The sequence below is a fragment of the Carassius gibelio genome, chromosome A3 (assembly GCF_023724105.1).
Source record: "Carassius gibelio isolate Cgi1373 ecotype wild population from Czech Republic chromosome A3, carGib1.2-hapl.c, whole genome shotgun sequence".
In the NCBI taxonomy this organism is placed as follows: Eukaryota; Metazoa; Chordata; class Actinopteri; order Cypriniformes; family Cyprinidae; genus Carassius; species Carassius gibelio.
In genome coordinates, this window is record NC_068373.1 from 34042340 (window position 1) to 34064824 (window position 22485).

Sequence of the window (22485 nt, forward strand, 5' to 3'; positions counted from 1 at the left end):
AAGACATTTGCTATGTTATGTAGTACATAGCTATTTTAAATTATTTATAAAGTTTTAATCTATATTTTAATGTTCATAGTCTTTTTTTAAACTACTAATAGAATGTATTATAAAAATTTGTTATAAATTTACTGTCATTCAGAAATGTTTATGATGTTTTTATTTGGCAATGACATTATTTGCTTTTCATGTCTCTTTTGATTTAATGTTACCAAAAGATTTGTTTCAATACATTTTGTTCTTTAGAAGTTTCTATTTATCAAATAATCCTGAAAAAAAAAAAAAAAGTGTCCGCAAAAGTGTTACGTAGCACAACTGTTTTCGCCATTGATAATATAAAAAATGTTTCTAGAGCATCAAATCAGCATATTAGAAAGATTTCTGAAGGATCGTGTGACACTGAAGAAAATTCGGCTTTACGTAAAAAAATTCTATTTTAACATTGAAATATCAAATTTGTTTCAAAAACATTAAATAATTTCATAGACCCCATACTTTATTCGAGTTTCTCACAAGTATTCAATCTTTCAGTTTCTCTAAAAATATTCAAAATCTTTATCTGTGAAGGTGTATAATGTATCATAGATGTATATCAAGTGTATATGTAAGAATTCTGCAGAAATTCGCTGCATCTTTTCTGAAAGCAACTGAAATCTTCAGTTCAGTCAGTTTAATGAATGCATTCCTCATAACGTCTACATGCTGTTTTATCAGGCTGGCAACCATTGCTGGTTGTGTGGGAAGAACTGCAACAGTGATAAGCAGTGGCAGCAGCATATCACCTCCGAGAAGCACAAAGAACGAGTGTTCAACTCTGAAGACGATCAGAACTGCTGGCAGTATCGCTTCCCCACAGGAACCTTCAGAGTTTGCGAGCGGTCAGTCTAACGCTAATGTGTAACGCTACTCATATCTCATTAGCGGTTAACCGCTGTCACTAACGGATTGGTTTGGGTTCGATCCAGGTTCCTCATGGGCACCTGCACGGAGGAGGAGCTTTGTAAGCTGGCACATGGAGACGAGGAGCTGAAGGAATGGAGGGACCGAAGAGAATTCCTTTTGATGAAACTTGCCAAAGCTAGAAAAGATCACTTGATAGCGCCAAATGATAATGACTTTGGCAAATATAGTTTTCTGCTTAAAGATATTAAGTAATGTTTTAATGAATCTGTTAAAGCAGGTTGTTCTGGAACTATGATGTCTTGAGTTCAGTATTGAAGAGAGGCGAGCGTGGTGTGGCTCTCTGGAGGAGGAGGACATCCACCTCCTGGGTTTTCACCGAAAGCACAGAGCTGGCCTTGTGTTCAGAGTAATCACAGCTTTGTTGCTTTTATCACCGGTTAGAAATATACGCGCCATCGCCTTTTATGTTTCTTTTATTAAATAGCAAACAGCGATCATCTTTCAGGAACTGGCTTTTGCTCGTCAAACCCAAAGCTGAAGTGCAGTATACGTATGGCAAGAAATAGCGCATCTGAGATTCCCGTGCCATTCCCACCTTTTTTTTTTTTTTTTCTTTTCTTAACTGGGATTTGTTTTGGAATGTTGGGTCCTGAATCTCTGTTGTTCTACATCCACAGCGAATTACTATGTTGTGTGCTTGCTGTGTTAATGCCTGTTGGTGTTATATATGGACCTACGTAAACACAATAAAGTAGTCTTCTTTTCAGTTTCCATAATTGCTGAAAGCAGAGCTCTAGGGTATTACTGCCACCTCAGTGTATTAATGAAAATTAAAAAGTGGAGGTGGCATGTTGTTGGCGAATTATGTCAAGACATGCTTGATCCACTAGGGGGAGAGGGAAGACCTGCCAGCTGCATCTCTGTATTTTAATAAATGCTTTGTGTTGGAGATATGCTGTGCATTCCCTGTAATGATTATTTGATTTGATTTGAATTTAAGTGCTTATTTAATCTAATGACACTGTTTGTGTGTGTGTGTGTGTGTGTGTGATCAAAGCAGTCACATGACAGTAAAAGAATGTTCCCAGTGATTTCTATTTCAAATAATGCATATGGTTTCTGAAGGATCACATGATTCTGAACTTCCACCCTTGCATCACAGGAATAAATGGAATTTTAAAATATATTCAAATAGAAAAGCTGCTTTTAACTGTAATATTTCACTAATTGCTGTTTGTTTTTTTTTCATCTAACCAACCCCCATTATAATTAAAGTAAAAATTAGATCAACTAATTTATTTGTTTAATTGCCTTTCCAATTAAAAGGCTTTATTGATGCACAAGTTGCAAAAACTATTTGGAAAACGAACCTTTAAACAATACTGTTGAACAGAGTGTGCACTGCACACATGCTTAGAAATATGTCCTTCACAGTTCTGCACTGCACACATACTGTGGGTTGCCTTCATCTGAACTTGTTAAATGTGGCTGAAATGTCTCCATCTGCTTTGTGTTGTTATACACTAGCAGCAAGCGATTCCAGTAAATACTGTGTTCATCTTCTAGAGCTCTAACAGAGGAGGGGGGAAGCTGCATTAGGTTAGTTGAATTAAGTAGGTCCTCATTATACCTTTTGTGTGGGTTTTGGACCAAAAACAGGAAGTGTTTCTAACATAAACCAGTATGACTAATATATACCATACCACAAAACTATTGTGAAGGTTACTTAGCTCAACTGCGATGTTATATGAAAATGGCTTATAAATGCTTATCACTTATGCATAATATTTCAAGAGTTCTTTACATCAGTATAGAAAAGTTGCAAATGCACATTAAACTCACAAGCGGGCATTACCCTAACAGGTTTTATTGTTCAGTACAATCAAACACTGGACAGACACCAGCTGGAGTGACAGAAGCAATATACTAAGCCTTTTACTGATTAAAAATGGCTTTTTCTCAATTATGCAGATTAATGTAACATGCATGTACTGTCCTTGTTTTTTTCTTCTTTATATTGAACAGCACATCATACACAAACAAATGTACGACAGAATCCTAAACATCTGATATCAGTGAAATCACTAGCATTTTCAGGCTTCATCTATATGCCTGACTGTTGATTTTGATTCTACAGACAATATTTGCATGAATATTGTATAAAAATAAATCATTTCTTTCACTTTCATCTTGCATGTACAAACAGCGAAGACTGCGATATCACACACACACACAAAAAAAACTGTTGAGGAAAACGTTCAAACTCAAATCGGTGACATTTCAGTATCCATGTTGCGCATTAAGCCATCTAGAAAAATAATATTTTCACTTTCATATGACTTCTCATAATGGAGAAATGTGCTCAACCACAAAAAAAACAAACGCCTCTTTGATCACAATAGAATTCAGCAAGAATAAAAAGACCTCAGTCATTGGCTTTTGTTCTTGTAGTGGTTTCCTAGCAGGTTTAAACCAGAACCAGCAAATGCTATTTACAAAATCACGTGCATGTCACATTGAAGATAAAAAGTGCTAATAAAACTATGATTTATAAATGTAATGTAAGAGCTTTCGAAAGCCAGTTTACATAATTTGGCAAGTTATGGTATCTTAAAGTTCTCATTTGTAATGAAAAACATGTTAATTTTGTATTGCAATTCAACACTTAAAATAAAGGTTCAAAATGGGTTTTCACAGCCATGCCATAGAAGAACTTTTTTTTGTTCAAAAACATTTCAGTGAACAATTCTTAAAATAACCTCTTTTCCACTATGAAGAACCTTTTGTGGAATGGAAAGATGCAATAGATGCTCTTCATGGAACCAATTATTTTAGAACCTTTATTTTTAAGTAAGTAAGTAAATGGAACGAACTGGATAAAAAAGCCCCAAAAGCATCGAAGACTTTGACATGGATGTGAAACCATTCCATTAAAATTTGTGTTTCTTAAAACCAGAGCCAGCTCTGGAAGAGAAATAAAGTAAAATCACCAAAGAAACAGAATCAGTCTTGATTTAGCTTAAGAACTTAGTTACGGCTTTACAAATAGCATTGCACAAAAACTATGACAGTTATTGATTTCACATTATAACAGGGCTCTACCACCACAAAATGGGCGAGAAAAAAAAAATCACGTGAAAGCAACTAGACAACTGCATGCAGTAGGTTGCTTTGAAACACGACCCACTACACAGTATGCACTGCGAAGGGAGATGGACTTAGGTGTGGCTCTCCGTGCCGTTAGGGGTGAGCTTGGTCTTGTGCTCCACCCGCGGGCCTTTGGCCGAATACTGGACCAGTAAGAAGGGCTCCTTGGTTTCCCCTTCACCGACAATGCTTTCCTCGTCTTCAGACTGACTGATGCGCTGCAGTCGCAAGTAGCACCAACAACCAAGAATTAAAGCTCCTAGTGCTGCAATGGCAATAAGTATTACAATAATCGTGACGACCCCGGTGGTGGGGCTATGGTCCGTGATAGACATCCTGTCAGCCAGTAGAAGCTCAACCACAGGCCTTCAAAAGTCCAGTTCTGCAGAGTTCTGGTAGGTTTACATCTGAAACACAGAAGAACCAGGATGAGCTACAATAAGCTCAAGTGATTTCAGCCAGCTTTCGTTACATCATAACACGTTTAGAAAATGTCTCTAACAGAGTTTTACCTGATCTTGTTTCAGTTTTATAGTTGAGGACATTTTTAATGACATGTCTGTATAATAAAAAGCAAACGTGGTAGTTAACAGTTTCTTATTGGCCTGATTAATAAGCTCTCCATAAATCAGACAATCTACAATTTAATAACAATTAATATTAAATAATTCATAGCGTTTAAAAGATTAGACTTGCAATTAACATCTGCAATTGGTTAGTAAAAAATTTTTTTTTTATGTTTTTTTTTTTTTTTGGATTTGATTTTCGTGTGGTGGGTGTTTCGACCATTTCGAAACAGTGAATCATTTTGCCAAGGAAATGGTTCAATTGTTTCAAAGTTTCGATTCTCCCATCAACTCTCTCTCATTTTTTGGGAAACGTTTCATACAGTTTTACCAGCTTTTACTGCTCGTGTCATGGTTGCCTTCGTGAAGCCACAGGTTATGCAACGGATTTGAGAAGAGCATCTTGGCAAAGACTTTCCATCTTGCGAGTGGCACGAGGCCTAACGTTATCCGCTGGCTATAACGCGACCGCTGAAGGCTTTACGACGTTCATAAATAACAGAGCTAACATCTGCGAAAACGACTGCGGTAAGTGTGGTTACATCAGTATTTTTTTTTTTCGAACAGAAAGACAGTAGCCATTTTTATGCGATCCAAACAAGAATTGAGACAGTTTATACTGGACAATTAACGTTACTGTTATGAAATGAAGGATAAAACATGTAAAGCTTACCCAAACTAGGCTGCTTTTTAAATCAAAGAATAACGCTTCTGTACGTTTTGCGAACCATGTCGCGAGAGTTGACGCCCAGCTTCAGAAACCGTCCGTCCGTCTCCAGATCCAGCTGCTGTGTTATAACTCATAATATCTAAAACCAGACACTTACATTTCCAGGCCGGGCCGATCAAATAAATAAATAAATAAATAAATAAAGCTTTTCACTGTACAGGATATGAGATCACGACTAAAAAGGACTCATATCCAATCAAACAGCCTAAAAGAAATGGTGTTTTAACCATAGACAGTTAACCAGTAGAGGAGGCGCTCACACAGGCGGACGTGGTCTTCCTATGCAAGACCAGAGGCGAGACATTTGTTTTGCATACACAGACGAATGGAAAGAGATTAACTTATTTATTTATGAATATGAAACATTAAATATTATTATAGCACGCACACGTTTTGCACTGATAATGCAGAAGCCATGTTTAAAATATGCATCCCTTTGGGTGAAAAAGTTACAAATACAAAATGCAAAACAGTCACACCATTATAATAAATATAATACATTTAAATAAATAAATTATTTTTACGTTTTTTTTTCTTGCATGTCTTTAAAAGAAAGGGAGTGTAAATGCACTCTTTATTATTATTATTATTATTATTATTATTATTTGTACTACTGATACTTTATATTTATGCAATTACAAATAGTTTTATTTTGATTAAAGAACAGAAAGAAAGAAAAACAGAAATAAATTGCACACATGCTAGCCAATCCAAAAGTTATGTATTGATATATAAAACGTTTAATATATATATATATATGTTTAAATATAGAAAATAATATACGATAAGTATAAGCTGAATTATAGTTATATGATCGATATAAGTTACTCGCTGCCTACTCATGTGACCAATCGCGGAACTTGAGGGAACGTCTAATTGTATTTCCCATTTCTCAAAAATAACATCTAAATCGCTACTTATTAAATCTATTGAGGTCCAACTTACATTCTGACTTTATGTACAGCTCGTGTGGTCTCAAGTGTCCGTCTTTGATCTTATAATCTTATAAGAGAGTCCAGCCCACTCATCTCTGTTGCGGAAATACAGCAAGCGCGAAACAAAACTAAGCAGCAGGAAAGGTTTTTTGTCGGTTCGTGTGTGAGTCTGCTCTTATAAACTACACTAACCGTAAGTCTTATTCGTTCCAAGTTATTTTCAGTTTATTTGTGTAGTTCGAGCGTCGCTTTGTTGTTTCGAGGTGTTAAGTTCCAACTCTGAGAACTTTTATTTCTCGCGTTGAACGTGGTATTTGTAGTTTGACGTTTTCTGCCTCAGAAAACTTATGACCTGCCAATAATTGGGCAAGACTATGAATAACGTTACAATAATAACCGTGTATTTACTAAAAAGCTGTTTGTTGTTATGTTTCTATAGCACCCCTTAAGGCGATGGCAAGCGCACCCCCACAAGAGACCTCCGCATTTGTGGGACACCCTCCTCTTCCATCGTATGAGGAGGCATTGGGATCAAACCCACCAATGCCCTATGCTCCAGCTGATATGAAGACATCTGTGCCTCCATATCCAACACAAGCCTACAGCCCGATGTATCCCCCACCACCCAATCAAGGTCAACCTGTCACCAGTCCTGTTGGTAATGACACTTACTCTTATTCCACTATGGCTTTTTATCAGTCACACATTTAAAACTCAAGAATTTATAAGAAAAAAAGTTGTACATCTCACTCAAAAGATACAAATGATTTAGAGATTTATATAAAGACTAATCTGATTGACTTCCACCACATCAACTGGTAGTGCAGTGCTGTTGATTAACCACAAAAACCAACCTGGACGAGCTAAAAGCAGAATCTGGTTGAATCTGGTTTTTCCAGTTAAACTCGAGCATACTTAAGTTTTTTTTTATTCATACTCTGCATGTAGTTCAGCTCTGCATTTGTCCTTTTGGCTTTTTTTTTTTTTTAATATAAGAAATGATATTGAATAAATTCAATTTGAATACAATATATTATAATTTATATGAATGTAGACAATGTTTTTTTTTATAAAAGGAATAACTATATATATAATTTGAAAAAGAATAGTATTAATTTATAAAATTATTCTTTAAATATATTTGTAATATCATTAAAACTTTTAAATATATTTTCATATAATTCATTTACATTCAAACAGTTAACTTATATTTTATATAAATCATATTTTAAATACAAATATTTTAATTTGCCAAATATACTGAACAAAATTATTAAATGCAACACTTCAATAAATGCCCCCATTTTTCATGAGCTGAACTCAAAGATCTAAGACTTTTTCTATGTACACAAAAGGCTTATCTCTCTCAAATATTGTTGACAAATCTGTGTAAATCTGTGTTAGTGAGCACTTCTCCTTTGCCGAGATAATCCATCCACCTCACAGGTGTGGCATATCGAGATGATGATTGGATAGCATGATTATTGCACAGGTGTGCCTTAGGCTGGCCACAATAAAAGGCCACTCTAAAAATTGCAGTTTTACTGTATTGGGGGGTCTGGGGGGGGTCCGATAACCAGTCAACATCTGGTATGACCACCATTTGCCTCACGCAGTACAACACATCTCCTTCACATCGAGTTGATCAGGTTGTTGATTGTGTCTTTGGAATGTTGGTCCACTCCTCTTCAATGGCTGTGTGAAGTTGCTGGATATTGGCAGTAACTGGAACACACTGTCGTGTGCATCCCAGAGCATCCCAAACATGCTCAATGGGTGACATGTCCGGTGAGTATGCTGGCCATGCAAGAACTGGGGTGTTTTCAGCTTCCAGGAATTATGTTCAGGACCTTGCAACATGGGGCCGTGCATTGTCATGCTGCAACATGAGGTGATGGTCGTGGATGAATGACACAACAAAGGGGCTCAGAATCTCATCACGGTATCTCTGTGCAGTTAAAATGGCATCAATAAAATGCAACTGTGTTCACGGTCCATAACATACGCCTGCCCATATCATAACCCTGCCGATCCACAACATTGACAACAACAAACCACTCACCCACACAACGCCATACACATTGTCTGCCATCTGCCCTGTACAGTGAAAACTGGGATTCATCCGTGAAGAGAACACCTCTCCAAAGTGCCAGATGTGATCATATGTGAGCATTTGCCCAATCAAGTTGATTATGACGACAAACTGCAGTCAGGTCGAGACCGATGAGAATGACGAGCATGTAGATGAGCTTCCCTGAGATGGTTTATGACAGTCTGTGCAGAAATTCTTTGGTTATGCAAACCAATTGTTGCAGCAGCTGTCTAGGTGGCTGGTCTGGATGTGGAGGTCCTGGGCTGGTGTGGTTACACATGGTCTGCGTTTGTGAGGATTGTCGGAAGTACTAAAAAATGATCTGAAACACCTTTGGAGATGGCTTATAGTAGACAAATGAAAATTCAATTGATGGGCAAAAACTCTGGTGGACATTGCTGCAGTCAGCATGCCAGTCACATGCTCCCTCAAAACTTGTGACATCTGTGGCATTGTGCTGTGTGATAAAACTGCACATTTTAGAGTGGCCTTTTATTGTGGCCAGCCTAAGGCACACCTGTGCAATAATCATGCTATCCAATCAGCAGCTTGATATGCCACACCTGTGAGGTGGATGGATTATCTCGGCAAAGGAGAAGTGCTCACTAACACAGATTTAGACAGATTTGTGAACAATATTTGTGAGAAATAGGCCTTTGTGTACATAGAAAAAGTCTTAGATCTTTGAGTTCAGCTCATGAAAAATAGGGGCAAAAACAAGTTTTGCGTTTATAATTTTGTTCAGTGTATTTCACATTACATATTTTAACAGTTATATTAAAAAAAATATTCCATTAGCCTTAGTTATTTACCATATTTATATTTTTTATTTTTGTAAAAAAGTAAATTTCCATTGACTAAAATTTATATTCATACACATTGATCCTTTTTTTTTAACCCTAATATTTAAACAGTAAATGTGTGACACCTGTGGCTTTGAATAATAATAAACATTATGTATTGTATATAAAAGGAATTTCTAAGCTTTTTGTTTTTGTCCTAAAGTATCTGTTCAGACCGTATACGTTCAGCCTGGTCTGGTGTTTGGGAATGTTCCAGTGCAAGCGCATTGCCCAGTATGTGCACAGAACGTGATAACTCGCCTGGAGTATACATCAGGAGCACTAGCTTGGCTCTCTTGCGCAGGCCTTGCCATTTTTGGGTTAGATGAAGCATTACATAATATACACTCTTATGGTTTTCTTCTTTTGCTCAAACACTCCCCTGATTGTTCTGTTCTCATCTCCCATGTTCTAGTTGTATCTACGGCTGCTGCCTGATTCCCTTCTGTGTGGACAGTCTGAAGGATGTGACCCACCACTGTCCAAACTGCAGCAGTGCTTTAGGAGTCTATAGGAGAATGTGAACCAGCTGCAGAACATGTGAAGGAGTTGTGTGACACATCGACTCTATATTTATTATCATTCTTCAGCCAGAGTCAATTCATTATCTGTGCCACACTGACGTGTATTTGTACACACGCCTACCTTAACGTACTTGTCTTTTCATTGTAAACTGTGATTTAACTTAAAGTTAAATCTTAAAAATATAAAAATAAAAATAACTTTATTTCACACTAGTGAAGACATCTGTGTAACATTTATACATAATTACAGTGCAAAAGTTCTTCTTTCTTTAATCAAATGTATGTAGAAAATGATTAAATAAATGAATATGTGTATGCTTTCACACTCAAAAGTCCTATCGTGTGCATGTAATGCAATTTCTGTTTGTTCCCTCTGTTTGCTTGGCAAATATTATAAATGCTGCACCAGAACAAAAACAACCGGATCAGTCTCATGACACAAACAAATAAAAGATTTAAGGCAAAATCTGCTGGAGATCTTCTACTTCGTAGATCCAGTTTTTCCTGTGAATCAAAGCATTTTCAGAAAGATCTGCCATCTTCACAGCACGCAGCACCGGCTCTGGACTGTGAGACTGGATGACACCCATAACCATGACGTATTTACCTGTGGGTTAAAAAAATAGAAAATTAGAAGAATACCTCAGTGTTTAAAATATTTACTTTGTGAATTTGTCACTCACGTGACCTAATTAATATTCATGAGTGGCGGTTTTTGTCATATCCTCCTGAGAAACAGAAAATTCACTTTGTGAATTACATTTAATTCATATGTTATGTCCTCTGTAGAGGACACAAGGACTCAGAAAAAGAAGAAAAAATAAAAGACTATGAAAAGACAAAACCAATAGTATAATAATAATAATAATATATATATATATATATATATATATATATATATATATATATATATGTGTGTGTGTGTGTGTGTGTGTGTGTGTATATATATATATATATATATATATATATTAGTTTTTAATACAAAACTTCGTTTAAGAATGGTTCTCAACTGTTACACAAAAACATAAAATGATTTGATATACCATCTTGCTTTATGCAATGTTTAAAAATTGCATAACTAGTTTTCCCATTCAGCACAATGTAATCTATACACAGTATCTAATTTGCATATTACAGCGTGTTGAAAAAAGAAGTGTAATAATGGGAACAGTAATTCGCCAGACTTTCATAATAATATCTAATATTTCATAAGAATGTTGATATATATATATATTTTCCCCCTATTCAATTCTTATGTCTCCCAAAACGCATAATAAACATGCTTTTTGTCCTGGTGTCCTCTAGTGGACATTCAATTATTGATTTGAAGCCCCGTAACGTTTCTGAGATGTTGATTTATGACAAACAATTTGAAAATTATTATTAATCCGGTTTAAGTAATTACTAATTATTATCATGTGAGGTCTCAGAGAAATTCACTAAAATACAATGTCCACTACTGAGACAAATACTCCATAGCTGTGTCTCAGGAGGATAAAAAACATGTAATATACGCAAACAGAAAAACTAACCGTGTATTTTATTCATATTTTGTATATTTTTCTCTTTGTCTTCAGAAAACCTAAAAAAAAAAAAGAAAAAGCTACTAACCAGCACTCAGGCAGGGTTTTCCCTTCGGCACGCTGTTAATGCCGCTGACGACAAAGTTCCCGGTCTCGTCCAGAATGAGCACGGTGTTGTGATCGGACTGCACTTCCAGCACAGTCCCCTGCATCCAGACCACGGACACCGGTAACGAGCGCTGCTCACCGGGGCCCAGTCGTCTGATAACATACTCGGACCTTCCTCCTGCTGTCTGGCGCTCTGTCCCTTCACGCAGCTGGCTGGACAACACTTTCACCGGAGGACTGCGAGCTCTGTCTGCACTCAGAAAACTGCTTCCCATCATCTTAAGGTCTGATTGAAAACCATACAGTCTATGTTGTAAACGCGCTCTGTTTTTCAAACGCGTGCAGAAGAAGAAAAGAAAAGAAAAAGATCCGGACGTGACGATTTGTTTCAAAATAAAGGCGCGAATTATATTTTACTGTAGAAGCAAGTTCAATCAAAATGTGTGAGTTGATGTTGTCGATGTCGATGTTAGCCTAATGTTGTAAATAGAGACGAAACATTTTTCGATCATTTTAATATACTACAGTATACTAATATACTATGATTTTTCGATCATTTTAATATACTACATATACTAAATATTCTACATAGAATATTGGTAACACTTTACAACAGGGTTTCATTAGTTAAAGTAACAAACGAAAAATACATGTATTGTATTAAATGTATTGTGTTATATTTATTAATCTTTATTAATGTTAGTTAATGAAATACAGTTGTTCACTTTTAGTTCACTGTTAATTCACGTTAACAAGCACAACTTTTGGTTTGAATTATGCATTTAATGTTGGAATTAACTTAAACATATATATATATATTTAAATTAACATAAACATAAATAAATGCTGTCAAATTATTGTTCTTATTGTCTTAGTTCATGTTTACTAAATTAGTTAACTAATGAGATTTATTGTAAAGTGTTACCAGAATATTTAACAGCGTTAATAATATACATGTACACTCACCAGCCACTTTATTAGGTACTTCTGTTCAATTGCTTGGTAACACAAATTGCTAATCAGCCAATCACATGGCAGCAACTCAATGCATTTAGGCATCTAGATGTTCTAAACCTTTAGCTCAAGCGAAAGGTTGGGGGTTCGAGTCCCGGTGAACACATGTTAGGTAAAATGGTTAGCCTGAATGCAATGTAAGTCGCTTTGGATAAAAGTGTCTGCTAAATGCTTAAGTATTTAAGTATAAGTATTAAAATGTGGTGGAGATGACTTGCTGGAGTTTAGACCGAGCATCAGAAAGGGGATTTAAGTGACTTTGAAAGTGGAATGGTTGTTGGTGCCAGACGGGCCGGTCTGAGTATTTCACAGACTGCTGATCTACTGGGACTTTCACGAACAACCATCTTGGGTTTACTGAGAATGGTCCAAAAAAGACAAAATATCCAGTGAGCCACAGTTGTGTGGACAAAAATGCCTTGTTTATGTCAGAGGAGACAGTAATTCAAATAACAACTTGTTACAACCAAGGTGTGTAGAATAACATCTCTGAATGCACAACACGTCAAACCCTGAAGCAGGTGGGCTACAGAAGCAGAAGTCTTGGTTTCTGCTTTGATGGTAGGTTCAGAATTTGGTGTAAAGAACATGAAAGCATGCATCCATCATGCCTTGTCTCAATGGTTCAGGCTGGTGGTGGTGGTGTAATGGTTTTGGGGGATGTATTTTTGTCACACTTTGGGCCCCTTAGTACCAATTGAGCATTGTTTAAACCCCACAGCCTACCTGAGTATTGTTGCTAACCATGTCCATCACTTTATGACTACAGTGTATCCATCTTCTGATGGCTATTTCCAGCAGGATAATGCACCATGTCACAAAGCTCAAATTATCTCAGACTGCTTTCTTGAACATGACAATGAGTTTACTTTACACTTGCCTCCACAGTCACCAGCTTTCAATCCAATAGAGCAGCTTTGGGATGTGGTGGGATGGTAGATTCACATCATGGATGTGCAGCTGAAAAATCTGCAGCAACTGCGTGATGTTATCATGTCAATATGAACCAAAATCTCTGAGGAATGCTTCCAACACCTTGTTGAATCTATGCCACGGAGAATTAAGGCAGTTCTGAAGGCAAAAGGTGGTCCGACCCTGTACTAGCAAGGTTACCCAATAAAGTGGCCAATGAGAGAGTGTGTGTGTGTGTGTGTGTATGTTTGTGTTTGTGTAATTTATGTGTTTAGCGATATTTGAGCATTCCGTTTACAGTAGTACAAAAAATGAGAGCACTAATAATTAGGAATTTCAGCAACAAAAAGGGGGGGGGGGGCTTGAAGGAAGAAGGCATTATTCATAATGAAAAAAAGAAAATTACACCTTAAAGTAGAGTTTGTATGTAGACTGTACAAATTTTACATGTCCTCAATATTTTTGATAAACAAAATTGAAACAGTAATCAAATAATATTTTATCTTTTTTAAGAACACTAAGAAATAGGTTTACAGTTCAAAAATGTACATTTATATAATCTACATAGAAAAAAACTATAAATTACAAAGCAATCTCTCGGATCTGCTTCAAAACATCCAAAAATAACAGTTTGGGGATTTCCAGAAAAACCTTAATTATACTTGAGCTAAACAATCTCTCCAAAGCTTCAGTCGTATAACTCCGTGTCCAAAAGAAGTGTCAAAACAAAAGGAGCATATAGTGTCAACATCAGATTTTATAAACCACTGTAAAGACCCGCAAAGAAAGAATCAAATCGAATAGTAGTTTTGTTCTTCATAGAGTACCTTTTATTAAATTCTGTATGACTACATTTTACATTATTAGTTATGATCACAAATAAACAGGTACCAGTCATAGAACAAAATACATTTTTATGCCATATTCAAGAACAGCACAAGGAATTCATATAATGATTCTAAATGTCTGAAACAATTAAAGATAGCAGTTTTATAGTTGGAGACAGTTATACAAGTATTTAGACAAAAAAAAAAGTGCTACATATCCTCTGTTCTGATTAGTAGTGGAACATTCCTTTTTGACAATTTGTCATGTACACTTAAGAAAAAATCTGAATCGATGAACAATAGGATGACAAAGAAAATGTGTGATTATGAAAAAAGATTAAGTGGACTAATATGCTGTATTCCTTCATCTACAGAGTCTCACAGATGTATCATCTTGGTAAGATTACAGTGTGGCTAATTCGGGTTCAGTGCTGCTATATGTAATCTCCACCTTGATGATGGTAAGTTAGATAAAGTATTAAAATGCTGAAGAAAACTGTCCATCCACCGGGTCCAATTCCTAGAAAAATAAACATGACAACGACAAAGAGGTAATTAATGATGTCTGATAGACTTCAGCATTTACAAACTGAATCAGATATTCTCAAAGAGACTACTTTTTTCAGCACATATCTTTACAGTGTGCATGAAACCTCACCTGGAGAGCTTGCAGTGTTTTTGACAGTGGTAGCCTTAGTTGTTACAGTGGTAGACGGGGCAGCAGTTGTTGTGTCTGCTGTTAATTTTCCTCCAGACAGATTGAGATTGAGTTTATCCAGCTCTGACTGTAACTGCAGCGAGATCCAGCTTCGCACGACTGTTTGGTTTTCAAATGTTTTTAGATCCTGCAAATTGTTACCAAGAAGACCCACTACTTCTGATATGCTGAGGCTCTGTAATACATAAGGAGTGGATGCTGTGTTATCAAAACAAATGTGAACATTAAACGGGGTATCGATGAACATAATTTTTTTTTTTTTTTGCTCACCGCGATCACGCTTGCATCCAGACTTATGAAAGTGGTCAGGCTCATGCTGACATTGTATGATGACAGATTCCTAATGTAGCCTAGATCTGCACCTCCTACAAAAAAAAGAAAAAAGAAAAGCAAATACTGAATGGAAACTAACGGTTTCGCAATCCGTGAGCAAATTAAGCTGGTATTTTAAAATTCTGAATCATTATGTGCATTTGTATGTGCATTCAATGGGCTTGAAGTGACATTTGAAGGGCGTTCTGACCGAGATAGGCGTCAATGAGCTGGAAGGCTGACAGGATGGTGCGATTATCGGTTGTGGAGGACATGGGAAATGCTTTGTTAGCGATGGTGAAGAGTGCCTTCTTGTTCTCAGATGAACATGTTGACACATCCAAGGCACTGCTCTCCCTGTTATTGAGGATAATAAAAATAAATCTGATGATTAAGCATTTAAATGACATGCAAATATGTACTGTACTATCAGAAAATATATAAATGCTACTTTTTAAAAGGTTGGGGTCAGTGAAATGTTTTTCTATTCAGCAAGGTGGCATTAAACTGAACAAAGTAACAGTATTTCTATTTGAAAAAAAAATGCTGTTCTTTTGAGCTTTCGATTCATCAAAATATCATGGCTCCCAAAATATTAAGCAACACAACTGTTTTCAACATGAATAATAATAAATGTTTCTCAAGCAGCAAATTAGCCTATTTGAATGGTCTCTAAAGGTTCATGTGACACTGAAGACTTGTGTAATGGAACTTTTCTTTACCTCAAACTATCAGGTGATATTGTTGACAATGTGCTGACATTCAGAGAGCAGAGATTTGGTCCTTTCACTAGATTCAGCTCAGTGGCGGTCAAAGTGTTGTTGGCGCTTAGGTATTTGGTAATGATTAGTTTGCTCTGAAAGATTTTAACACATTAACACAAAACCAAATATTTTGCATATGTAAAATAAGAAAGATTCATCTGAAAATTCATGTCAAAATCTGCACCTGTGCAGCGGACCATTCGCCATCATTAGCATTCATGAGCGCTGCCAGTGTGTCGGGTTTAGTGATGTTCCATTTACTTATTTCATCCTCCGTCGCATTCCTGGACACGGACTTCAGTACCTGGACCTTATCTTCTGAAAGGCCGTTTGGCAGTATCTGATGGACAATAGCAACACCTCTACATTAAAAAACTGTCCTGGATGTCCTGGAAGATTTGATCAGATTTTAATACGTGTCATACTACCTCTTTGAGTTTGTCCAAAATGATTCTCTGAAAGTCGCTGTTGTCAATTTTATCACACAGGCTAGCGAGGTTCTCCAGCACCACGGTTGAACTCAGACAGTTACCGAACTGTGTCGCATCATATCCAAAGGGGAAGGCATCATCGCTGATGGCAACACTAGTGATGTTGCCCTTAGTACATTCACTCGCTTGGAACCCAGCTTGGAACACAAGTGAATAACATGATTTAGGAAATTTTGTGGTTAAAAGTTACTGTCCACCTTATTTTGTCCACCTTATTCAGTATAACATCATGAATGAGAGTGTGATGTTGCTTAACTGTAGAGATTTGAGAATTATTTGAGAATGAGAAAAAAACGGAGGTTAAGATGGCATACCCCTCTTGGCTCTGGTTGGAATTATAATGATTGCTTTAAACAGCTTTTTCAGTTGTGGCTTTGGTGTGTTTTGTTCACGCAGCATTTTAAGGAAGGTTTTGAAGAACTTGGCTAAATCACTCTGTTTAAAACAAGAAAGCCATTAAAAAAATAACACGAGGTTAGTTAAAGACATTATTACACTCAGAAACATTTGGTGTAGGATTTTAAACAATTTCCACTCATAACTTGCTAGTAGATTTCACAAATGATTACAAAGAAATGCAAATAGCAAACATGAACATTTAAAGTAGAGAGACTGGAATAGTATTTTCTTGTAAAAAAACAAACCTATTTTTACAGTGTAGCTCAAATGTGTGTAATGTTCACACGTAAAGTACCTCTTTGAATGATCCCCAAAAGCTTTGTGAGAAGTACAAAGGCAGTATTCCCAGATCATCAAGTGTTTTCTGATTCCAGTTGCTTGTTGCTCTAAATAATAGAGACATGTTCTTCCATTACCACACAACCATGACCAGTGCACTTTTAACTAATGCACAGAATCAGGACCGAAAATAACATTCTCTGGAATAATCATAAGCTTACTCAATTTTATTTTACATTTTTTAATCAAGCAATCAACTTGCCCATATTTTGACGTTCCCTTCATGAGAAGATCTTGCATGGCTGATATTTGCGAATCTGAGAGGTCTTTGCAGTTCTTCAAGTTCTCAAGGATTTCTGGGTCTGAGTTTCTGATGACATCACCGCTCACAGCACATGCCAAGTTGCCCAGCACCGCCAGATCCTGTTTACTGATGCTTGTTCTATTAATGCCCTGAATTGAAAAATAAGAAAATGTACAGTTTTTAATAAAATACTATAATAGCTAAAGGCTGTAACACCAAGCTGGCGATCAGCCAAAAACAGAAGTTATGAAACCAAGCAATTAACAAAGTCGCGGGACTTTGTTAATGATTTGTAATGGAGAGTTATTTCTTCTCACGCAGACTCAGAACATAAGTGCTAGTTTGTGGTTTATTCTAGTCTTTTGCTGTGTGTCCAAATACAACTTTGTGGCCTTTTGTCATCAGCAGTTTCTTTGATATTAGTTTGGTATGTTTGGGCCCTAAATGATTTATATTGGGCGATACTTACCAAGCAATCTATAGCATTATTCAACAAAATGTCCCTTCTTCCTCTCAATGTGCCTGAAAAGACTGAGAGATCTGCTGCTCCGACTTGAGTAAAGTATGCCTTGCAGAGGGTTTTGTTGATTGTTTCATAACTGAAGAGGACAACAGACAAAGTATTTTACACCTCTGGCAAACAATATACATTTTTAAAGGAATAGATCAAATTTCTAAGCATGGCTTACTTGAAGTACAGCAACATATCTGAATGATAGTTTTCAAAATCGAAAGGTGATTCCTTTCTAATAATGTTGTACATGCAAGTCAGCTAGGAAACAATTAGAAACAAAGCATATTTATTGTTCATGTTCTGACTTAAACTCAACTGATCACATTTCTGAAAAGCGTTTTTGTCAGCTCTCACCTGAGTCTCGCTCAGGATCACTTTAGATCTGTTCGGTCTCCTTCGACAGGCTTTGATCAGGCCTTTGACTTTGATTTGGGTGTATGTCTGCACTCGTGTGCAAGTAAATCCTTGCAAAACTTCCACAGACAGGCTGCAGACAAAAACAAAATCACAAATGTAAAAATGTTTCTTTCAGTGCATATTCATAAGGTATTTTTATACATAACAGTTAAAAAAGCCAAAATACGTACTCATCAGGCTGGGCAAAAACATTTACCACTGAATCGAAGAAAAGAACCGCCTATAAAGAATTTTAGATAAAAAAAAAAAAAAAGATATTAGCAGAAGAATTATCTACGCTGAAAAACTGTAACAAATTTAAATAAATAAAGGTTCTACATTGACATTGAGGACTCTATGAGAAATATTTAACATCCATGGAATGTTTGCATTCCACAAAAGGTTCTTTACAGTGAAAAAAAGGTTCTTAAGGTTATTAAAATGTTTATTTAAGAACTGTTCAATGAAAGGTTTATTGGAGAACCAAAAATGGATCTTCTACTGTGTCATCACTGCGAACCCCCCTTTTAAAACCGTTATTTTGTTTTAGAGTTGTAGTTTGTTGTAGTACCTGTTCAGGTTTCCACTTTTTTTTGTTAAACTCCATCAGAACTGCTGTGTCTAAATTGGTGTTAATCTGCAGGAACTTTCTTGGAATTTGAACGGCCAAGTCACTGGGAATGTTTGTCATTAAAGCAGATACTGTTGATTCCACTTTGATTAACTAGAGATAAAAAAAGACATTTAAATGCCCAACATATATCATTGCACTTGAAATATCACTTAATATGCTTAAATGATCCTTACTTACCTGTCTCACAAAGGTCGTTTGAACAATCTCTGGGGCAGCCAGTATGTTTTTCACAAATTCTGTGTTTCTGGTTGTTTCAAGAATTTGTGCCGGACTAATGGTTGTCAGGACTGTTGAAGGAATCCCTCCAATCAATGATCCAAGACTTATCAAACTGCTGCCAGTGTTTAACTGTCAGAAAGTCAACAAAGTCATTCCTTTTATGGGATTTTAAGGTCTACTGGAGATGATATTTTGACAAACAATATACTTAAATGTATCTTTAAAATATCAAGAATTTTTAAGTGAAATTTCTTCCACTCGCGACTTAAATTTTACCTTGAAATCTCCACTGAGAAGCACTTGTACGATTGCCTGGGCTTGTCCGAAGGACCATCCAGCTGTACTGCCCAGCGTTGAAAGACTACTGATGAGAACCGATGGAGGTGCTAAATTTATTTGTGTAGTTGTTAGGCCAACAATTTGGCTTCCCAAATTGATAATAGCGCTAACATCAATGGTCTTGATGTTTTTTGCAAGGGTAGCAGATATCTGAGGATGAGTATAAGGAATATCAGTCAGTAACATCACGCTTACACAAAGAAATTACTCAACTGGAATACTTACCGCAGGATCCACACCGGAGCAAGATGTCTTGAAGTTTCCAAGAATGACATTAGTTTGATTTTCATTTAGTTTAGAGAATGTCGATACTGGTGCATCACACTGCAAAAACGAAGGCAAGCTAGTGGAGCACAGAGAACATAGTGAACAAGCTGAACTCAGAAAACGCACTGAGATTTTGATTTGGTTTCTGTTCAGACTTACTCAAATAGATTAAAGTCACTGTTTTGTAGAAAGATGAGCTCTGTGTAGCGGCTGAGGACTTTCTTCGGAAGTGCCTTTTGATTGAACAGCTTTATGTTATCAGGATTCACAGCGAAGAGTTGCATCTGCAAAAAAAAAAATCAGACAGAGTGTGAACAACATGCATTAGCTTGCTTTCACCAATATAATGTCACACAAAACACGGCATGCTTATGTAAGTACCGACGATCTAAATGAACAAATGGATCCAGTTCATACCGTTGTCTGAGGGCCGAAAGAGTAGAGATCGTCCAGAGTCAATAAAGTTATGAATACACCAATGTTGTTGACAAACCACGCAGTTGAATTCAATCTTGCGTCAGAGGAGTTGTAGCATTTTGCTTGAGAGTCTAAAATTGAATAAAATCATTAAGAGTATTTAATACATACACTGCTTAACAAGAGTATCCATTTCTTAAAAACAAATTGTACCACAAGCCTTAAAACAGTAGTTTATATATACATACTAGATGCTGCACTAGAATACTATATATATATATAAAAACAATTACTTGAATTCAAGTCATTTATTGCATTCCCAGGCTAAGAACAAGTATCCTTTCGAAGAAAAAGAAGACTAATTCACCTGTTTTCAGATATGTCTTGATGGTGCCATACACATCGTCAGTGGTAATCTGAGAACCATTAAAGCTGAAATCTTTGCCTAAGACATTGACCCTAGAAGAAAAGAGAATGCATTTGAAAAGTTACAGAAGACTTCGCATTCATACCTCTGAGCCAACAAATTTCAACACATCCGTTCACACTCACATTTTCTTGTATGATTGGCAAGATGCGCTCAGTGTGTCTTTTGACCCTATTAGATCTTTGTTCAGGAACTTCAAGTAGAGCTTGAGTCTACGGTTAAACCACAGATCAACCTCGGTCTCATTGTCACTAGTCAACGCCAGGCGCCAGACGCAGGGAAGGATGGCACTTTTCACATTATCTGGAACATCTTCCTGTAAAAAGACAGAAATAAAGGCATTACAAAAAATGGCGAATTTAAATATTATTCTACATAAATGTGCTTCGAAACTTTTAAGACTCACCGTATCCAAGAACTCGGGGGTTTTGGTAAAGTTGTTGAAGATCACGCAGATTTGTGAATTGTTTTTCACCACTTCCGGCTGTCTCAAGTAGCTTCCCAGCTCAAAAGGAGCAATAGAGTTTACAAGCTGAAATAGATGAGTCAAGCATCAGTTTCTATCTACACTGAGCACTGAGCATCAGATCTGTAGAGCTGATACGCAGCGTACCTCAGATATCCGTGGTGGTGGTATCAGAGAGAGGAAGGTGGTCAGATCTGGAAGCGGCCCAAAGCCGTACAGGCTTTCATTTAAGAACTTGATGAAGCTGTTGTTTCTGTAGCACCTCAGAGGCTGTGGTCCTACAAGAGCAAAAAAGATCGTTCAATAGCAAATGTTGTGTCTTAGTTGATGTTATTGAATAAAGCAAGATATTTATCAAATTATTTATTTATTTCATTTTAGGATCTGACTGTTTTATGCGGGGCGGTGTTTTTTTTAAAATGTCTTAACATGAAGGTAACATGAAGAATTACCCATGAAGGATTGAAGAATGCTATTGTAGATTGCATTTTTGGTGTTTGTGGGTAATGTAGGTCGAACAACATCTAAGAGCCCCAGGCTGTAAATTAAAATGACACAATATATAATGTCTAAATTAGCATAATACACTGCAAATGTAAATGCATTGCCTTTAAAGTCCATTGTTCTTACGCGGTTTGAGTGACATTGCAGTCTGTTTTGTTGAGGAAGTTGAAAAATGGAGACACAAAGCTCTCTGAAAGGTTGTCTACCAGAGGTCTTATTCTCTTCTGGAGCCAAATGACAGCTTCCTGATTTGGGATGCTCAGATTAGACAGGAGGGCTCTGTCAAATATCTGTTTAATCAGTGCTGATTTTACATCTTGTCTGAGCGAGATGTTCTGGAAAGGAGAAAATGATATCATTGGAGCATAAGCGCCGTTTTGGACATTTTAGATAAAGTTAATTAGCATGAATGTTTGGTGCGCACCTGCACTTTCTGGGAGAAGAGGTCAAAGAAAGCAGGAAGCTGGCAATCCTTGACATACTGCAGGACATTGATGATGCTTTGAGAATCATTTAGCACAGGAGGATTCACAGAAAGCTCAGACAGTTGTCTGAGACCCAACTGAGGTAGAACTTCCACCTAAATTGACAAACAAAATGACTGTCACAATGTTTTTTACCATGAGGAATCCTGCATAAATTGCATAATTTTGTACTCACTGCACTGAAGTTTCTGTTCAGTGCCAAAAGGTCATTTAGAGGAGCTGACTGAATGAATGGCCCAAAGTTTCTGTTGACCCACTGCGTACTGTTGGCTGTATCTTTAAGGCACCCGGGATCTGGAAGAGCAACAAGAACATTTACATTGCGATTCATGATGGTAGATCAATGTGAACCTTTCAGGTGTTTTTCCTCATCCATATAATAGAAGATAAAGTAAGCAGTATTTGGCACTTAATCTTTAAATGGGCA

The 22485-nt window shown here is 36.7% G+C and overlaps 5 protein-coding genes across 8 annotated transcripts; 2 read left to right on the forward strand and 3 right to left on the reverse strand.

Moving 5' to 3' along the window:
- The first annotated feature begins 660 nt into the window (after positions 1–660).
- LOC127956821 (zinc finger CCCH domain-containing protein 7A) lies at positions 661–1854 on the forward strand. Its single transcript, XM_052555045.1, has 2 exons — positions 661–878; positions 966–1854. Exons 1-2 carry the CDS (start codon positions 700–702, stop codon positions 1153–1155), a joined length of 369 nt encoding a protein of 122 aa, XP_052411005.1. The 5' UTR covers positions 661–699; the 3' UTR covers positions 1156–1854.
- Positions 1855–2754: 900 nt separating this feature from the next.
- Positions 2755–6418, reverse strand: LOC127956830 (stannin). Of its 3 annotated transcripts, XM_052555073.1 has the most exons (3): positions 4948–5081; positions 4563–4609; positions 2755–4457 (listed from the first exon to the last, which is right to left on the reverse strand). In XM_052555073.1, exon 3 carries the CDS (start codon positions 4383–4385, stop codon positions 4122–4124), a length of 264 nt encoding a protein of 87 aa, XP_052411033.1. In that variant the 5' UTR covers positions 4386–4457; positions 4563–4609; positions 4948–5081; the 3' UTR covers positions 2755–4121. The 3 variants fall into 3 exon arrangements, with proteins under 3 accessions (XP_052411033.1, XP_052411026.1, XP_052411018.1); XM_052555066.1 differs by lacking the exons at positions 4563–4609; positions 4948–5081 and adding an exon at positions 6292–6418; XM_052555058.1 differs by lacking the exons at positions 4563–4609; positions 4948–5081 and adding an exon at positions 5290–5608.
- On the forward strand, positions 5001–10074 carry LOC127956804 (lipopolysaccharide-induced tumor necrosis factor-alpha factor homolog). Of its 2 annotated transcripts, none has more exons than XM_052555012.1 (4): positions 5001–5144; positions 6721–6939; positions 9379–9535; positions 9631–10074. In XM_052555012.1, exons 2-4 carry the CDS (start codon positions 6735–6737, stop codon positions 9737–9739), a joined length of 471 nt encoding a protein of 156 aa, XP_052410972.1. In that variant the 5' UTR covers positions 5001–5144; positions 6721–6734; the 3' UTR covers positions 9740–10074. The 2 variants fall into 2 exon arrangements, with proteins under 2 accessions (XP_052410972.1, XP_052410981.1); XM_052555021.1 differs by lacking the exon at positions 5001–5144 and adding an exon at positions 6311–6474.
- Positions 9921–11746, reverse strand: LOC127956813 (recQ-mediated genome instability protein 2-like). The gene is made up of 2 exons (XM_052555032.1): positions 11351–11746; positions 9921–10346 (listed from the first exon to the last, which is right to left on the reverse strand). Exons 1-2 carry the CDS (start codon positions 11646–11648, stop codon positions 10195–10197), a joined length of 450 nt encoding a protein of 149 aa, XP_052410992.1. The 5' UTR covers positions 11649–11746; the 3' UTR covers positions 9921–10194.
- Positions 11747–14186: 2440 nt separating this feature from the next.
- Positions 14187–21882, reverse strand: LOC127943416 (uncharacterized). The gene is made up of 26 exons (XM_052539891.1): positions 21700–21882; positions 21522–21607; positions 21217–21347; positions 21010–21135; positions 20729–20919; positions 20544–20635; positions 20177–20307; positions 19919–20043; positions 19718–19835; positions 19430–19642; positions 19112–19282; positions 18872–19024; positions 18492–18541; positions 18259–18391; positions 18080–18162; positions 17860–17989; positions 17349–17539; positions 17103–17193; positions 16723–16843; positions 16346–16545; positions 16102–16257; positions 15876–16009; positions 15365–15510; positions 15112–15206; positions 14782–15016; positions 14187–14643 (listed from the first exon to the last, which is right to left on the reverse strand). Exons 2-26 carry the CDS (start codon positions 21523–21525, stop codon positions 14558–14560), a joined length of 3306 nt encoding a protein of 1101 aa, XP_052395851.1. The 5' UTR covers positions 21526–21607; positions 21700–21882; the 3' UTR covers positions 14187–14557.
- Between the last annotated feature and the right edge of the window lie 603 nt (positions 21883–22485).